This window comes from Pipistrellus hanaki, assembly GCF_964339955.1.
Source record: "Pipistrellus hanaki genome assembly, chromosome: 3".
Classification (NCBI taxonomy): Eukaryota; Metazoa; Chordata; class Mammalia; order Chiroptera; family Vespertilionidae; genus Pipistrellus; species Pipistrellus hanaki.
In genome coordinates this window covers 77055958-77069362 of record NC_140505.1, presented here as the reverse complement: position 1 = coordinate 77069362, position 13405 = coordinate 77055958, and the positions used below count along the sequence as shown (strand labels likewise).

Sequence of the window (13405 nt, the reverse complement as noted above, 5' to 3'; positions counted from 1 at the left end):
CAAGAGTGTGAATTTCCCTGATGAGTATTTCCTATTCCTAAGATGCTTTCTAGAAAAAAGGTTTTGCTGCAGATCTTATGATTGCCTCCCTAGCACCCACTCCACCCCTTCCCTATTGAGGAGTGGTCACATGCTTTGATTGGGACTGACCCTACAGCCTATATATTTCCATAGGTAGGCCCTAATAAGTCCATGTATCCCATCTCCACTGACACATTAATTGGTTCAGGAATAGACTCAGAACCTATGTTAGCCCACTGAATGAAGTGAAGGGTTCTGTTAAATGGCTAAAGACAAGGTCACTTAACTTCTGGGTCCTCATATGAATAAAGAAGTAGGTAATCCTGAGAGCTGCATGCAGCTATCTTGCTACCAGAAGATAAACTGGCCCGAGAATAGTCAAGCTGAAAAAGACAGATCCAATAAAATTAGAAACAGAGCTAGAGCACTGATGATATAGAGAACTTTTAGAGAAAGCCATGGCTAAAACCCACAGTACCACTGGATTTGATTTATTTGAGTCAGTTAATTTCTTTTATTTTAAGCCACTTTGCTTCAGGTTTTCTGATTCTTGCAAATGAAAGCACCCTGACACTGGGATATTAACCCTTAACCTCAACATTCTCCAAAAACTCTATTCAATACAAGTTGTTTCAAATAAGATCACAGAAAGCTAAAATGTGATGCTGTACCTCCCTGATCATGAAATTATAAAATTCCAAGTTAGTGCTATGACCTTAACTCTTACTGAGGATCATAGAATAATGTTTTTCTATGAAACCATTTTCAGTTTATTTTTCATTTTGGAGTTTAATAAACTTGATATAAAAATTTACATGAAAATGTTAACACAGTACTATCATAGTATCAATTTTGTGACTACTCGATACATACAACAGTTTATGGTTAGCCATACCAGTTTGCTCCAGTCTAGAATTTCTAGTATACAATTCTTGATTGCCAGCACTTTTATTATTTGACCCATACTTTTTTAGTTGTTTTTTTTTTTTTTTAAAATATATTTTATTGATTTTTGTACAGAGAGGAAGGGAGAGAGATAGAGAGTTAGAAACATCAATGAGAGAGAGTCATCAATCAGCTGCCTCTTGCACACCCCCTACTGGGGATATGCCCGCAACCAAGGTACATGCCCTTGACCGGAATCGAACCCAGGGCCCTTCAGTCCCCAAGCTCTGTCCATTGAGCCAAACCGGTCCCGGCTAGTTGTTGTTTTAAAAGGTTATCATCATTTTAGTGTATCCAGGCTATCCACACTAAGGGTGATCTTACATTCACTTAATCTGGGATAGTATTATCTTAGTATGGTGTTCTTTCTGGTTAGTGCCCACCTTCACTCTCAAAAGTAATTGGCTTTGAACAATAAATTATATATTTATAATTCATCTTCTATCTTTTTAATATAAAAGGATATAGCTAGGCCCTGGCTGCATAGCTCAATTGGTCAGAGCATGGTCCTGATACCCGAAGGTTGTGGGTTTGGTCCCCAGTCAGGGCACATACAAAAATCAACCCATTAATGCATAAATAAGTAGAACAACAAATTGATATTTCTCTCTTTTTTTCTCTCTCTCTCCCTCCCTTCACTTCTCCCTCCAATATCTCTATTCTCTCTCTAAAGAAAAATCAATTTAGTCTACAGCCATACCACCCTGAATGCGCCCGATCTCGTCTGATCTCGGAAGCTAAGCAGAGTTGGGCCTGGTTAGTACTTGGATGGGAGAAAAATCAATTTAAAAAAAGGATATAGCTATAAGAGAATCATCCTTCTATAAAAACATTTATAAAATAATTATTCTTTGAGAAATTTATATATGGAGAAGAGTCAAAATTACAGTACTAAATATATTCAAATACTAGTTTAAATATGGTGAAAAAAATGCTTTAATGTGGTTATTGTGTTAATAAAAAATTTTACTTGCAGAACTTCCTTGGGGACAAGTCTAGTTCACCTTCACGAATGGCATCACCAAGAAATTATAGAAAGATCTACTGAATGAGGGGGTCCTTTCCCTCTTCCCTTACAATAAGATATTATAAAACATCTTTTAGTGTAATATGGGACATTAGGAATCTAGGCAGGTACAACATGGTAACCTCTCCCCAGGAAAGAGTGTGAATCAGATCTTGCTTCCTACTGTCTGGTGTCTTAGCATAGAAGAGAAACAGATTGTTCTCTTTCCCACAGACAATATTCTGTTCCCAAAGGGAAAGGCTCTTCTTAGGATTTTGAAGAATACTCACAAACACTGTATGAAATAAAAACTTTTCAGACAAATATTTTTAGAGGAGTGACACAAATATGCAGAAGTTAGAGTTCTATATTTCCCCAGTACTGTGACTTTCCTACAAGAAAATGCACATTAGGTGCTTGTGTAATATTTATGTCCCTCTAAATTTAAGACATACAACATATATTACAAATAGGGTGATTACATAATTTATCATTCAACTATTAAGAAAAAACTCAAGATGCTTAACTAAAATTTATACTTAATAAAAAGGCACATTAAAACAATTTAATTAGTATAACACATAAGAGCTATTATTAAATATATTTGCATTTTTTCTCTTTCAGGTTTTTTATAAAATTTACTTGGTGGTTAAGTGGAATGGGATTTTATATTATGATAGAACAAAAAAAATTATAAGATTCTCTTCTTTCTTAACTTGAATTTCATTGATTTAAGTGTTTACATATTTTTTGGGGTTACTGCAATACTAATTTCTACCTCTAAACGAATGACAGAATCTTATATTTGATTAACCTGAGAGTTATAATTTTCATAACATCTGACTAAAACTTAATAGCAAAGAGCTATGACAATTTATAACTAAAATTAAAGTCCTGTTAATAACACTAATTCTTAAGAACATTATTTATAAATTAGAAGCCCGGTGCACAAAATTCATGCATGGGGAGGGGAGGGTGGACGGAGTGGGGGTGAGGGTGGGAGTTGGGCTGGGGGAGTCCCCTCAGCCCAGCCTGTACTCTCTCCAATCCAGGACCTCTCGGGGGATGTCTTGACTGTCGGATATCCCTCTCATAATCATGGACCATTGGCTCCTAATTGCTCACCTGCCTGGTTGCCCCTAACTGCCCCCACCTGCTGGCCTGATCTCCGCTAACTGTCCCCTTGCCAGCCTGGTTGCCCCCAACTACCCCCCTTCCAGCCTAATCACCCCCCCAACTGCACGCCCCCCCCCCCCCCAACTGTCCCACCTGCTGGCCTAGTCACCTCTTACTGCCCCCGCCCTGCCAGCTTGGTCACCCCCAACTGTCTCCCTCTCCCAGCCTGATTGCCCCTAACTGCTCCCACTGCTGACCTGGTCAACCCCAACTGCCCCATCTGCCAGCCTAATCACCCCCAACTGCCCCCCTGCTGGCCTGGTTGCCCCCAACTGCAACCCCTGACTGCCTGGTCACTCCTAACTGTCCCCCCCACCAAGCCTGGTCACCTCTTACTGAGCCCCCTGCCGGCCTGGTTGCCTCCAACTGCACCCCCTCACCCCCCCACTGCTGGCCTGATCATGCCCCCCCCCCCCCCCCCCGCCTGGTCACTCCATGCAGTCTGCTGTTTAGTCTTTTGGTTGACCCTCACTACCCACCCTGCCCGTAATGGTCACCCCATGCAGCCTTCTTGTTCAGTCATTGTTCGTCCCTCACTAACCCCCCTGCCAGCCTGGTTACCCCATGCAGCCTGCTTGTTTAGTCATTTGGCTATCCCTCACTAGACCCATTGCCAGCCTGGTCGTAGGCAGCCTTCTTGTGAGGGCTTAAGGTTAATTTGCATATTAACTCTTTGTTGTACAGAACTAGAGGCCCAATGCAGGAATTTGTGCATGTGTGGGTCTGGTCATCCTCTTCCCCATATGGGCTGACTGGGCCGGACCAGTGGTAGGGAGGGGCTGCGGGCTGGCTGCGGGGAGAGGCCGAGGGCAGTAGGCCAGCCAGCCCCGTCCCTGATCTGGCTGGCCACAATGTGCATCATAGCAACCGGTTGTTCTGGTGTTCTGGTTGCTTGGCTTTTATATGTATATAGATATAAAATACACTTTTTAATATACCCATTTATGTTACTAACCACTATTTGCTAAAATACAATACAGAAATAAACTTACTGACTTAAGAAAAGGTCTTTGATAAATAAATGGAAGACTATTCAACACTTTATATTTTGAAAAAATTCTTAATTGTTGATGAAATAGATTTACATTTGTTTTATAATCATTTCCTCTTTTCCAAGAAAGATGTGTGTGCAAACATATATGAGTATACATACTGAAAAATCAACTCCAGTTTCAAGTGCAGTTCAGAGTAAAAAAATTAAAGAAGCTGAGTGCTGTTGAGTCCTAGTTTTTATACCTGGAGTTTCTATTTCAACCCAACAAATCTTTTTGGGTTTTTAATATTAAAACACACTATGCTAAGTGTAGAGAATATAAAAAAGGAGGAAGAGTGAGAAGAAAAATAAAATTCAGTCCCTATTTTTATGAAGTTCATAATTTTGTAGAAGCTGCAACTACATTCAAGTAAACGGTAGAAAATAGACATTTATATAAAACCAGTAAAGAAGAATAATTAAGTATGTGGAATGTAGAAAAGGAGGGTAGCAAATCCTAGCTGGTGGGGAGTAGAGGCTGTAAGAAGGTCTCCCTAAGTGACAACTGGTTTGGTTTTAAAGGTTCAGAAGGATCCTGACAGAAAGTAGATAGGCGTCTTAGGTAAAGTATGCAGCATGTAACAAAGACATAAGATGTAAAAGTGCCTACCTAGAATATTTGGGGTAACAACTTCTACTGTGATACAGTCATCTGATGTCTAGGTAAAGGAGATTATTTGAAAATGAAGTCAGAAAGTGAGACTAGAGCCAAATTATAAAAAACCTGAATGTCATAAAGACGTAGGTAATCAGGGAATCACTGAAAAACTTTGAGCATATCCTATCTATTAAAGAGGTAATATGCAAACTAATTGTCACTCCAACACACAAGACGTCCACCCCCATGTGGACACAAGATGGTCAATAGGAGAGGGCAATTAGGGGTGACTGGACGAGCAGAGGAGTGCAGTTGGGGGCAACCAAGCTGGCAGGGGAGGGCAGTTGGGGTAACCAAGGTGGCAAGGGAGGGCAGTTAGGGGTGATCAGGCCAGCAGAAGAGGGTAGTTGGGGGCAACCAGGCTGGCAGGAGAGGGCAGTTAGAGGTGACCAGGCCAGCAGAGGAGGGCAGTTAGTGGAAATCGGGCCAGCAGGGGAGCAGTTAGGCATCTATTAAGCTGGTAGGCAGAAGCGGTTAGGGGCAATCACAGGTGAACAGTTGGTAGCCAGCAGTCGTTTAAGGATGAGGCCTAAACAGGCAGTCGAATATCCCTCGAGGAGTTCCAGATTGGAGAGGGTGCAAGCTGGGCTGAGGGACACACAACCTCCCCCACATGCATGAATTTCGTGCACCGGGCCTCTATTGTGTGATATATCTAGGTACAGGATAGTTCAAGTACTGAATTGCCAATTCTGTCCTTAAACACTTAAAACTGCACTAGAGCAAGGATGGCAATAAATATGTTTTGGGTACATACATTAGAAAGTGCTATGTACTATGAAGAAAATACAAGTATAGAAGGAAGCAGCATGGTCAGAAGTGTTATGTGATATGAAGAAAATACAAGTATAGGAGGAAGTAGTATGGTCAGGGTAGGCCTTATTAAAGTAGAATTTGAAAAGAGAATTGAAAGAGGAGTTGAGCCATGCAGTTAACCTGGAAAAAATATGTTGCAAGCAGAAAAGCACATCCAAATCAAAGGCCCTAATACAGAAATATGCCTAGAGTACTTATGGACTACTAGAGGCCCGGTGTACGAAACTCATGCACAGGAGGGGGAGGGTGTCCCTCAGCCCAGCCTGCACCCTCTACAATCCAGGATCCCTTGATGGATCCCGGTGGGATCAGGCCTAAACTGGCAGTCAGACAACCCTCTTACAATCCAGGACTGCTGGCTCCTAACCGCTCACCTGCCTGCCTGCCTGATCTCCCCTAATTGCCCTCCCTTGCCAGCCTGATTGCTACGCCCCTCCCCCCTCCACCCAACAGCTCTCCCCTGCCGGCCAGATTGCCCCTAACTGCCTCTGCCTCAGCCCCTGCCACTGTGGTTTTGTCCAGAAGGAGGACTGGACAACTGGAAGATGTCTGATCTAATTAGCATATTACCCTTTTATTAGTATAGATTAGGAGATGAATGTGGAGAAAAGGGGGAGGAATTAAAGGGTGATCATGTAGGACTCTGCAGACAACTGCAAGGGCTTTAATTTTATTCTGAATAATACAGCAAGCACTGCAAGTGACATGTAAGTAGAGGAATGGCATGATTTGACAGATTTTAAAAGAACTACTCTGACTACTGTGTTGACAACAGACTACAGTGCGGCAAAGGTGGAAGCAGGAACTTGGAGAGGAGGCTATTGCAGTGATCCAGGTGAGAAATGACAGATCATGTGGGTGATGAGAAACGGTGAGCCTGCAGATGTGTAATATTTTAAAGGTAGTGTTAATCAGATTTTTCTGACACATTGGATGTGGGGTGTGAGAGAAGAGTCAGGAATGTGGTCAAAGTTCTGGACTGACAAAATGGGAGGGCAGAGTTAACTCAAATGAGAAAGACTGCTGGTGGAACAGGTTTTTGGGGAAAGATGGGAAGTTCGATTTTTGACATATTCGAAATATCTATTAGACAATGAACCAGGCTTTGGGGTGAATAAGTTTAGAGTTCAAAGAAAAGTTCTGGGCTGGAGCTTCTGTTTGTTCTGCCTACAACAAATCCTGCATTCCAGGCTTGCAGAACTATAAGCAAGTCTCTACTGTGTTTCCCAAGTCTTTGTGCCTTCATATCTCTGTGTAGAGTGTTCTTACTCCTGTCATTTCCCAAGTGGTAAAAAATTCTACCTCTTCAAAACTTATGGTAGGTATTTGTTTTATGAAACTCAGATGATTATCATCTCCTGAAGCACCCTATTTCCTAAACCACTGAAGAAACTGAAATATGCAATGGCTGGTGTTTTAACATACTCTAAAGGCTAAACAATTTTAATTTCTTTTTGTTAAGAAAAAAGCAGCCACTTCAAAAGCACCAGCAACTTGTCTGCTCATTATTAGAAATCTTTAAAGAAAATCAAGACCACAGAAAAAAATCTTGGCAGCTGAGTAACCAGATTTTGCATTTTCCAATTTCAGTAGTTATTTGAAGACAAATCTTCAAAGACTTTACGGGCTATAAACAAAGAGAGAAACATCTTCTGCCTAAGTTCCAAAGTTATAAAAATTTTTCATTTTGATTGTTATACTTTTATTTGCTGTGGGGAGGCATTTAAATTAGAGGAATTATTGGACAAGAAAACCAATCTCTCTCTCTTTTTTTTATTCCCAAGAGATAAACTCTAATTCGAGAAAAGGAGAAAAATTAAAAAGATGATGTACAATTTAAAGATGATCCAGCTCAACCAGCTCCTAAATGAGAATAATGAAATCTGAGAGGCTGCCACTCCACATCACCAGGTGTTCTCCACTACCAGCTCTGTGCAGTTACAGTCCACTAAAATGAAGCTCCACAGGGCAGAATTCTGTCTGTTTTGTTTCACATAGTGAGTACTGAAACAAACAAATTTATGATTCTAAACTATATGGGGCTGAAATACATTCAACATAAACTATAATAGTATAATACAATTCTTCAGGGTTTAAAAATTGCTGACTCTGAAAGTAAAAAAAATTTTAAATATCAAGAATTTGTAATCATTATCTTTAAATATTACAAAATGTTAGCCACATACAAAAGTGGGAAAGTGAGGACCCTGAAGCAAAAGCTTTAACCAAGTAATAAGTTTATAAAATGTTCTCTGAAGATCAAAAGTAAAGGATGATATTCTAGTAATACACTTGCTTTATATAGTATAGTATTTTAGATATTATGGGAAGATTATAACCTTTGAAAATAAAATAGTACAAAGATATAATTACACAGCTTTGGAAAATCAAGATTTATATGGATAACTAGAAAAAGAAGTTTTAAAATGTTTGATTCCATGTTATAATATACAAGTATCTTAAATACCACAAATAAACAACCCATGTTCTGGAAGTTTCCTTGCCAAAGAAACTCGGAGTTTTTAAAAATTGAAGTATAAATGACATATAACATATTTTTAGGTGTAGTATTAATTGTTCAACATAATGACTTCATAATCACATACATTGCAAAATGATCACCATAATAAGTGTAGTTAACGTTAGTTACCATGCATAGTTACAAAACATTTTTTCTTATGATGAGAATTTTTAAGATCTACTCTCTTAGCAACTTTCAAATATGCAATAAAATATTATTAAATGTAGTCACCTTGCTGTAAACTACCTCCCTATGACTTATTTTTTAACTGAAAGTTCGTTCTTACTTGGTTTTAAAACCAAATAGCTTTTGAAAACCCTTTCAATTACAACTATAGTTACAGTCAATAGGCAATCTAACATACGCATTTCAATCCCTAAAGGGAAATATCAAGTATTATTTTAAAGTTAAAAAACACCAACCTCTTTAATCTCATGTAGTTTTCACTTGCAGCAGGTCGGCATTCAGCTCTTTGTACCACTATTCCTTCCAATGAAAGCTTATCTTGAATGGAAAGAAAAAAATAACAAATGTATCAGAGTTAACATTTATCATATTCAAGATTGTATTCTGACACATTACCCACAGTAATAATAAAAAGAAATAGTATAAATCAAAGAAACAAAAGGAATATATTTTAAAATTATAGTTTACATTCAGTATTATTCTATAATAGTGTCAGGTATACACTAAATAGTGGTTAGACATTTATATAATTCATGAAGTGATACCCCCAATAAGTCTAGTACCCACCTGACTTCATACATAGTTCTTATTATATTACTGACTATATTCCCTATGCTATAATTTACATCTCTGTAACTATTCTGTAACTACCAATTTGTATTTCTTAATCTCTTCACCTGTTTCACCATCCTCTCCACCCCATTTTCCTCTGTTAGTTAACTGTCAGTCTGTTCTCTGTATCTATGAGTCTGTTTCTATCTTGTTCATTTTTTTCAAAATGAATATTTTAAAGTTTATAGTAGAGTCATTGGTCAGAACAGAGAAAAACTTTACTCTTGGCTAGTAAATGAAACAACAGGCTCCTGTCAGGTTTATTTATTGGGCTGCTGCAGCTCCTTCCAATAAAATAGCTTTTATGCACTTGGCTCTTTCTCAAGAGAATAGTTTAAAAGGACAAACAATTTAATATATGCAGGCATGTGTACACATCCATATATATGTAAATAAAATCCTAGAATACACAGTGACTTGAACAGCCAGCCTAGAAAATATTGTGAAACTGGCAGGTCCGTTGTCTAAGTCTGTGAACCAATTCTGCCTGCCAGTTGCTCTGACTTCTCTTTCCAGCAGAATCATTAATTTGGGTGTGTCCAAACTAGACGCTGAAGTGTTATTGTCCAAACAGAAGGACAATTTTTCCTACCATTAAAAAGATTTTTCTTGGGTCTGGTGCGGCCAGGCCCGGAGCAGTGGCTGCCAGGCTGGGAGTGGCCAGGCCTGGAGAAGCGGCTGCCAGGCTGGGAGCGGCCAGGCCCGGAGCAGCCGGGTCTGGTGCGGCCAGGCCCGGAGCAGCGGCTGCCAGGCTGGGAGCGGCCAGGCCCGGAGCAGCCGGGTCTGGTGTGGCCAGGCCCGGAGCAGCGGCTGCCAGGCTGGGAGCGGCCAGGCCCGGAGCAGCAGCTGCCAGGCTGGGAGCGGCCAGGCCCGGAGCAGCGGCTGCCAGGCTGGGAGCGGCCAGGCCCGGAGCAGCTGGGTCTGGTGCGGCCAGGCCCGGAGCAGTGGCTGCCAGGCTGGGAGCGGCCAGGCCCGGAGCAGCAGCTGCCAGGCTGGGAGCGGCCAGGCCCGGAGCAGCCGGGTCTGGTGCGGCCAGGCCCGGAGCAGCGGCTGACAGGCTGGGAGCGGCCAGGCCTGTAGCAGCAACAGCCAAGTCCAGAGCAACTAGGTCGGGAGCGGCAGTGACCAGACCCGGAGCAGCTGGTTGTGGAACGAACCAGAGCAACAGAGGCCAGGCCCGGAGCAGCCAGGCCCGAAACAGCTCGCTCCTCGCCTGTACCTGCCCACGGCTGCCTCTCAGACATGGCTGGAAACTTTTGCGGGAACTTGAGGGTCTGCTGAATCAAGTGATGAAGGCTTAGATCTGGATGTGTTGAGTTAATATAGCGCTGGGGTGTTGATCTGTGAGTGCCTTGGGTGGGGCCTGGATGAGGCTGGTTGACCTATTTGAAAATGTCTTTTGTGTGAAGTGTATCATTGGGCATGTGGAGGTATTATTGATATGAGAAAATGCTAAGTAACAGATTTACTATCTGAAAAGGGATTTACTATCGGGGAATGGGAGGGAGGAAGAGACTGAACATAAACTGTGCACCTATGGATGAGGACAATGGGGGATGGGGAGGGGGCAGAGGGTGGGGTGGGAACCTGGTGGAGGGGGGAAGAAATTAGGAACCTTTGTAATAATATGAACAATAAAGATTGATTTAAAAATAAAAAAATAAAAAAAAATAAAAAAAAGATTTTTCTTGGTGACCCTCATACAAAATCCAAGAGAAACAGAAAAAGGAAACTAAAGTTAGCACTACTGTGTGCCTACTAGGCACCAAGCATTGTGGTAAAGTCACTTAAAATACTGTATCTTATTTGATAATATATATGACTACCCCATGAGAGTATCAGCTTTGCTACAGTCTGGAAATGTATGACTATAGTTAGAAAAAGCTATGGCTCAGTCATATTTTTGTGAGAATCCACCCAGGTTTTGAGAAGAGAATCAGGAAATCCTTTGGCTCATCAGCCATGCATTTATGACTCAGCTCTTCAGGGTAAATGACTTTATGCACTACTCTAACCTTAACTAAATGCCCACTATGTGATGGGCACCATCTAGGCATTGTAGAATCAAAGATGATTAAGACACAGTACTATCTTCAGGAAACATGCAGTTCCCTGGGGGAGAGAGAGAAACTGACCAAACTGCAAAGTGCAGACAAAACCGCACTTACAAGATTTACACTAGAAAAACTCTCAAAGGGTGATGACCTTTCTTAATCTTGTCTTCAAATTTCAGGAGACTCCCTGTTGTAGCCCATATACAATAATTGTGAACACACTATGTAATTCAATGGTTCAAGAGTCCATCAGTGCAACATATGCAACAAATCTCAAGAACAACCTGTCAGATGACAAAAAGAGCAATGAAGAGAAATGCCTATCTTACCTCAAAGAATGCCAGGAAGGAAATAATAAGCTTCCAATTATTTTATATTAAATTTAAAACATCTAAAAAATTTCTTATTAATGGATTTAGTAAGATTAGAATTTTAATTTTCTTAAAACAAAACCAAATCTTATATTAGAGTTTGCTTCTCACTGAAGCTGAAAGTTCTATCTAGAAAACCAACTTAATAACAAGACTTGGGAAAATTTCAATGTATAAAGTATTAGAACAAGCACACTATTTTTTAAAAAAAATATATTTTTATTGATTTTTCACAGAGAGGAAGAGAGAGGGATAGAGAGTTAGAAACATTGATGCGAGAGAATCATCGACCAGCTGCCTCTTGCACACCCCCTACTGGGGATGTACCCGCAACCAAGTTACATGCCCTTGACCGGAATCGAACCCGGGACCTTTCAGTCCGCAGGCCGACGCTCTATCCACTGAGGCAAACCAGTCCCGGCGGAACAAGCACACTATTAAAACACATATTAATCCTTTTTTTTTTGTTACTCCTTAACCAAGGTTATTTTTTTTCCATTTATTTTTTAGAGAGAATGGAAGGAGGGAGGGGGAGAGAAACATCAATGTGAGAGAGACACGATCTCCAACAGGGGCTGAGGATAGAACCTGCAACTCAGGTAGGTACAAGCCCTTGACCGGGAATCGAACCAGAGACCCTTTGGTGTGCGGGTCAACACTCTAACCACTGAGTAACACCAACCAGGGCAGTAATACTTTTTAAAAAACAAAATACACTTAGAATACTGTTCCTGAAAAAATGTTATTTATATAGATCCATGTTTATTAATGTTGAATACCACACGAGGTACCTAATACAACCTGTGAATGCTCCTCACCTATTTAGTAGTATCTGCTACTGCACATGAACAGGCTAATTTAATTTCTAGTTTCAATATTCTCCATATGACACTGGGAAGGGTAAGAAGTGTCCAAAGCACCTGGCCACCACTCTCATCACTATTATTAATATTTAATCTGGGTCACTCGCACAAAACAATAAAATTCACTTTCCAAAACCATAGTTTTATGACCATTATATTACATTTTGAAACAAAAAAATAACTTTTTCTTTAAATCTCAAATAGCTTTTAAAAGCTTCTTAAGAGAAAAGAGAAGTCTTTGTACCAATTAATTGGCTGCTCTGAACGTAACATCTCTCTTCACTGTTGTTCTTTCTCCCTTCTCCTCTTAATTAAAATTTAAAAAGCCAATTTATTTATGATATAGCTCCCTAAGCAGAGTGTAAAGCCTTCATATACCTAAAGGCTACACAGGAACATGTTTTCATATTCTTTCCATTAAACCATGCTTCTTTCTTTCCTCAAGACATTGCTAAAGATTTTAGGGGGAAGGTATTAAATATTATATTTAATTACTTAAAGCATTTGAATACCAGTGCTGTTAATTATAGATCATATTTATTAAATATAGGAACCCTTTCTTGAGACTATTTTGTTGGCCCCTTTCGAAAGACCATAAAAACTTGAAAAACAATCCATTATTTTGCTCAAACATGTAACAGATATTTACTGAGTGCCTTTCAAGTAAAAAAAAAAAATGGAAAAACACATCAAGAATAGCAAAGATAAATGAAACATGGCTCCTGCCCTCAAGGAGTGGAGTCTGTTACAGCTCATCACAAATGGTCTGTGGTACATACTCTTAAAAGGTATTAAGGACCAAGAGTTTTCATTTATGTGGGTTTTATCCACCAATAATTACCATATTAGACACTAAAACAGAAAAATGTTTAGACAATCAGGGTGAAAAAGACATAAAAGCCTTGGCATTATTATGAAAGTACTTATGATTTCACAGACCCCTTGAAAGGGTTTCAGGGACTCCTGTCCCCAGCAGTTTCCAGATCATTTATTCAGAGCTGCTGGTCTAGTAGGATGATAACATAGGTATACAAATCATTATAACACCCTAGAGGCACTTTTGAAAAACCTCCACCTGACACACTTCCAGATTACCAAGACTCCCAACTGCCCTCTTTTAAATATGACAGGTGCCCACAGCTT

General features: G+C 40.2%; 1 protein-coding gene across 1 annotated transcript in view; it reads right to left on the bottom strand.

Annotated features, from left to right (window-relative positions):
* The window catches only part of GTF2F2 (general transcription factor IIF subunit 2), a 142941-nt gene that overhangs the window by 72271 nt on the left and 57265 nt on the right, over positions 1 to 13405 (bottom strand). Inside the window, exon 5 of the mRNA XM_084879492.1 lies at positions 8599 to 8680. Within this exon, the coding sequence (XP_084735618.1) occupies positions 8599 to 8680 (82 nt within the window). The remainder of the gene's footprint in view (positions 1 to 8598; positions 8681 to 13405) is intronic.